General features: G+C 36.3%; 1 protein-coding gene across 1 annotated transcript; it reads left to right on the top strand.

The window, feature by feature from the left end:
* Nucleotides 1-511: 511 nt before the first annotated feature.
* LOC144359255 (transient receptor potential cation channel subfamily M member 5-like) lies at nucleotides 512-2440 on the top strand. The gene is made up of 5 exons (XM_085495166.1): nucleotides 512-649; nucleotides 762-915; nucleotides 1556-1746; nucleotides 1885-1953; nucleotides 2143-2440. Exons 1-5 carry the CDS (start codon nucleotides 562-564, stop codon nucleotides 2355-2357), a joined length of 717 nt encoding a protein of 238 aa, XP_085351292.1. The 5' UTR covers nucleotides 512-561; the 3' UTR covers nucleotides 2358-2440.
* Nucleotides 2441-6519: the final 4079 nt, after the last annotated feature.

Genomic DNA, 6519 nt, shown 5'->3' with positions numbered 1-6519 from the left:
AAATGGTAATTATATTATTTAAACTGATCGTACACATACAAATATAACTAAATATATTTAGCTATATTTACAGCAAATTGATTTTTACCGACAATTGAAATCATCGTAAAAACCTATTCAAATGAAATGTGAACGAGACGTTTGTAATGCTGGGAACTGGGTGACTGTACCTCGTCTTCTTATCTGCTTTCGGGTTCTATCAACGACAAAATAACTACAGGCTTGCTACCAACAACTCGATGGACCAGTATTTTACAGGCTGTAATTTAAGAAACTAAAGCGTACATAAAAAAAAATCGTGAGACAGTTGTCTATCAAAAGATTGATCCAAAAACCGCAACTCCATAAACAACCGTCGCGTACATCTACAATTTCATAATGTAACACGTTTAGTAATATAGCAAGAACTAGAGTTGAATTGTTGATGTTTTGTTTACTTAGTGACTGATTTCTCATGTCTCCGTTTCTTTACAGTTGAACGACCTTGCATATTTTGTAATAGTATTGGCTGTGTTTCTATTGAGTTTTGGCATTGCCATAGAAGCTATCCTGTATCCAAACATGTCCCCTGGTCTTTATGTATTCTTCAAATCTGTTTACAAACCATATTGGCAACTATATGGAGAATTATTCCTCGAGGAAGTGGAAGGTATTGCAATTTGTCATTAATACGCTGATCTCATTTTCTTCATTTAAGGTCGACTTTGGTTTTAACGATGTTTTATTGGTTGATTTATCAGTCAAGGTTTTTTTTTTGCCAGGTTTGGTTGATAATGAAACCTGCCTTGAAGATCCTCGGTACCGGGACAGATGCCCTGAAGTCGAAGGTCATCGCTGGGTGGCACCAACATTAACTGCCATATACATGCTGATATCGAACATATTACTTATTAATCTACTCATAGCAACATTCAGGTTAGTTGTGGCGTAATGGCGCATATGCTTATAGAAGCAAGACGCATTTTCTGTAGCTTCTGATTTACGTTCACTAAAGTGAATTACGAATATGGAGAAAGTGATGTTTTGAAGAGGCATGCGCTATTCTATCCGACAAAACTTATGATCCAGGTGATTGCACCAATATCAAATCATAATAACATTACCATACAAAACACGTCAGTAATACACAGTGCAAGACAACACTTCGCCAGAGGTTCTGAGAGCTGAATTTATAATTTGTTGGGCACACGCCGTGACAGCATTAGTTTACAATGCAACTAGCTGGCATCAGGCGAAAACACCAGGGGCAAGATGCTATAGAAATAAATGTCTCCAGTAATTAGCAAACCTGTGAGCACATATATTCACATAAGTCGATTGACACAATGGCTGATGATATTTCCCAACGCTGCAAATAGCACTTTAAAATTTTCTAGTTATATCACTTATTATAATACGAATAGTACTAGCAAAGTACGGGTCCATAATAGAGACAGTGAAATGTATTATATTTAACCATACAAGCTCCAAAAGTAACACATTTTCGAGGTGTATTTGTGAATACGCTGCTGTTTTATTTGTTTATATACCAGGCCCCTTGTTACTCTATTTTCAGTTACACCATACAAAGAGTTCAAGCAAAGGCTGACACAATATGGAAGTTTTACCTTTACAAATTAATTCTTGAATATCATAAGAAGCCAGCGTTTCCTCCACCTCTAATAGCTTTCAATCACGTGTACAAGATCGTGAGACATTATTATCACAAGAACAATAAAAAATCAGAAAAGAAAAAGCTGAATAATGGTATATCTTTTCTCGTTCTTTTTTCTCAGACTTGTTTGATACACGTGTCGACTGTGTTTATGTGCATTAATTTATGTATTTAGATATGTTATGTTATGTAACATTTTACATAATTACCAAATATCTTTCATTCACCAGATCAAGAATCACAAAAAAAGATTAACGATTTAGAGCACTTATATCGGTGGCGGATATCTCATTGCCTCAGTGAGTTTAAGCCATTTAATTTATGCACTTATAACACGCCACAATAATATGTCATTGTGTGATTAGTATGTGATCACGTTGAATTATATTAACATTATTAATCATTCAATTTGGATAAAGATGGGGAAGTACTGACAATTCATCGAAAGATATTTACCTATAATACTGTTTTCATGATTTATATTTCAGGGGTATATCTTAAAGGGAGTTCTTACGAAGGTCATCTCAATTATTTTGAAAGAAAACAAGCACGATCCTATTTCAGAAAACAACAAAGATCAGAGAAAACTTACATGGATAAAAGAATGGACATATTTCTTGAAAACTTGAATACGAAAATAGCAAATAAAATCGAACAAATTGAGTTGAACAGGTACAATCCAATTTTCGACCAGACACTATAGTATATGCTCACCAACACACTGACATATACAATGGCCATTTTCATTTCATTTCATTGTAGTTTGTATTGTACTTATTGTTAGAGCAAATAAATGATAAATTGTATTCATTATATTGCAACACTCATAATTTAGCTTGTGTCTCTATTTTCATCAATAGTTTGAAGATTGTGGCAGATGAAGTAAAGGCAAACTTGGCAATTATGGACGGCAGCCTGAAAACATTACTCCAGATAGCCAAAGCGACTAACGAAATTGAGGCCTGTTCAGAAGTGTAGTAGTGTCACTTATGTCGATAGCATATCAATTATATTCTGATTAGCAGTTAGATAGCACCATGACTATGAAAGTTTCGGCGTATTAATTTCAAGGTTGTGAAGAGTATACAAATATTGTACTTTTTACCTACATTTGCTTGTGTATTATGCATACAGTAGTTGAGGGATGCACAGCACTTCGTCAAATTCAGCAGTAAATCAGAAAATTATTCTCAGTCAATAATAGGGAGCTTTTGGTATGCTTACTATGTTCATAATAATGTGCGTGATAAACAAGTAGGCAGATGTATTTATGGTGCAGAAGACGTATTAGTATAGTGACATCACCTCCCACTTTTGGTTACACACGACGTTGCATTTATATTATTATAATCAGGACTTTCACGTTTAAGGCAGACATTAAAAACATATATTGGAGGAATTTATGAATGCATTGTCTAATAATTGCGTTTAGTGGGGCCAAATTTTTAACCCTTTAGACACATCCTTTGTAATCACGTGATTATGTGAACGGTTGCAGCCTTTGGTTGATCGCATGTGTATTCTGCAACGCCTTAGATTTTTATTGAAGATTTTGTAAGCGGTGGGACAGCAAGGGGTTACCCCAGCTGACCGTATGAATGAATAAATCTGGACTGTAATGAACTTATGTGTATTCTTTTTGGTCAAACCCGGTATCTCTACAGTGTAAGAGCTATTGCCTAAGCCAGTTCGCTACACACGTTGTAGCACACGTTGGAGGGCGAATTTAATTCTAACATGCCTCAATACAAAAGACAATGGCAAGATCGACGAAGAAATAGCTGCGACATTGTCAGTTAAACACTGAATTGGCTACTCCAACGAATCGTTTGGATGTGAAAATTTAATTTTCTCCCTGATTTGTAGGAAACTGTTTCTCACCTTGTTTCTTTATTTGGTTTCCAGCCGTGTTCAAGATGGCTACTCCCATATAAATTATAAATTACTCGTACTACTTTTACATTGTCACGCCTCGCATAACAAAGCAAATCGTCCAGATGAATCCAGACATGTACCAAGCCAAGTAAAAACATTCTATGTCACATAGAGCAATATAGACTCGCCGACAGTAGGCTGTTTAGTAGTCAAAACCCAAGCAGTTAGCCAATTCGCTAGCGAGTTTGCAAATGGGCTGCCCCAATACTTCTGAGACTTGCTTATAACAAAACCATGACATTTATAAAAGGCACAGTGCTGAGATTCACTTCGAGTGTACCTGAAATATATTGCATACGAGTCGTCAAAACGTACAGTTTGGTGACAGTTGGGAATGATACCAAGATTTAACAATTCCATCAGAACATCGAACATGTTCTTTTAACACATGAAACTGATGTGCATTGGTCGAATATATATTTTGACAGTAACCCCCTCATTCACATTGTGCAAATACAAACGAGACATTAAACCTTCCTGACAGTAACATGTAAGTTTTGTATAAACTCGAATGAAAAGTCAGGAGTCATGGCGAATACCTCTAGCGAGTAACCCCTCTAAAAAACGTCATTACTGTCAGGCCCGTAGTTTGGGGGGGGGGGGGTCGGTCGAACCCCCTAAATGTTGGAAGTGAATAGATTTATGATCGTAGATTAGAACATAATAAAAGAAACAGTATTAATTAAAATAATTACCATCGTTTAAATCACTTGACTCAGTGAGGTAACTATCAGGGGGAATTTCTTTTATCTTTGGGTTCTCCACACTTGTCAGGGGGGAATCTCGTCTCGTCTCTTTATCGCGTCCCCTTGAGGTATGGGATCGGGAAAGTCACTTATACTTTACAGTCAAATAAGACACACACAACGAAATACGTTTCAGCTCTCGTCTTAGTCGGTCAATCGAGCACTCTATAAGACACAGCGCCCTGGGGAAAGATCCCCAAGACTATCGCAAGGCTGACCCAAGACTAGCCCAATACTCTCCAAAACTGCGTCAAGGCCCGACCCAAGACTCTCTCGGACTGGACTCGACTCTCCAGGACATCCTTTGTTCTGCTGTACTCCCCAAGACCAACTCAAACTCTCTTTATTCATTTTCAAAACTCTAACCAATTACAAAGCAGTAAAAAGACTCTAGGGCGTAACCTCCAATCATAAAGCCAATCACACTAAGTACTGAATACGTCATATCTTTTGATTAATCGTTCACTACATTAATAACTATGAATATAAACTGTCAGAATGAGTAGTCTGAATAGCGGCGGTTATCTGGTAATTAGTTCCAAATCACTGAGCCAAGTTCCGTCCAAAACTTCAAATAGGCCTAAACGATGACAGACATAACACAGCAATTCGCTAATAATCAACTAATTAAGTCGGTCAACAGATACGCGAAAACAAATTCATGACACATTATCAGACTCAGCTGAAATTGCATAGCAATGAGCATTTTGGTGGCAACGAGCTTTAAATATCAGTCGTGAAGTTACACCGTCTCAGCTCAACAGCATCCAATCAAAAATGATTGTTATAAATGGGCAAGCTTTTATTCGGTGATTCCGCGATGGTGTAATGAAGATCGCGTTCAAGCAGCTGATGTTAAATATTAAAACAACATTGAAACAAGATTGTAATGGTAGTCACTCGCTCAGTTAGTAAAGTATGGGGATTGACACGACAACACGACACTGTACTTTCCTAGTTTGGTTCATTAGTTTTGTATTCTTCAAGTTAATGATGGCATATATACGGTTCTGTTCCAAGTGTATCAGCCAAATGTAGTCAACTTATTGTATTAGTACGTGCAGCTTGTGTTATTGGACAATAGTGTACAGCTACGGGTTGAACAGATCATTAAAAAAATGTCGAAGATTTATCATCACGAGTTGTATAGGTCGAAGATCTTCTTGCAGCCAACAATTTACCCCACAGTGTGTTGCTTCAGCACTGAAACTGTGCGATGAATTATATTTTTCAAACATATTTTTTTACATGTTTTTTTGATGTCTTTAGAAGATTTACTATATTTTTAGTGGGTTCATAAAAAAGATATGTAGTCATTGAAGTCTACTGAGACCACTGCCACTATATGCATATTATTTTACCGCCCTCTAAAAACAAATTTACAGTGAACCAAAACATTTACATACTATAAGAAACTTGGTGGTATGCCATTGGTTACTGCATTTATTTTGTTTGATGCAATCATTGTGCCAGCTATTTCTTATGGTATCTATATGGGGGTACGAAAATTTGGAAATCGAGAGGGTGCAGACAACATTTTGCAGATATCTACTTAGCGTTAATAGTTGTACAAACAATGTAGCGATGTTGGACGAATGTGGAAGGCTGCCATTTTGCTGTGATTGTTTTAAGCGTTGTATCTCATATTGGTTAAAATTACTTGAAGTAAAAAATAGCTGGAACCCCAAAACATGTTATATCATGCTTTATAAATGATTAGACAAGACCAGCAGACTTACTTGGGAAACCCACATAAAAATCTCCTGTTCAAATATGGTTTCGGCATTGTCTGGCTTGAAAAACAATTTGGAGATACTGCAAATTTCTTAGAGATATTTACTCAAAGAATAAAAAAATGTTGTCAGTAAGAATGGCATGCCTCAATTTTACAATCATCCAGGCTGTGTACTTTCGGAAAAATCAAAGTTGTATTATAACCTGGGAGATTTATTGGCAAGTAATTATAGACTAAAATATATACCAACGAGTTTTCGCTGTTTTGGTCATAAACGTAATGTTGAATTAGGCAGACACACAACAATACAGTTAGCTCAATACATTTTTAGTTTTTGCAGTGATACGTTTGAATTTAGCACGGTAGAAAATGATATTCACTTTGTTTTTATATGTCCATTTTATAATGATCTAAGGGCTTATATTTTGTCAATAATCCTATGTAATTAT

The sequence above is a fragment of the Saccoglossus kowalevskii genome, chromosome 21 (assembly GCF_978046115.1).
Source record: "Saccoglossus kowalevskii chromosome 21, keSacKowa6.1, whole genome shotgun sequence".
In the NCBI taxonomy this organism is placed as follows: Eukaryota; Metazoa; Hemichordata; class Enteropneusta; family Harrimaniidae; genus Saccoglossus; species Saccoglossus kowalevskii.
Note: the sequence above shows the minus strand (reverse complement) of the source record. Positions and strands in the feature narration are given on the sequence as shown.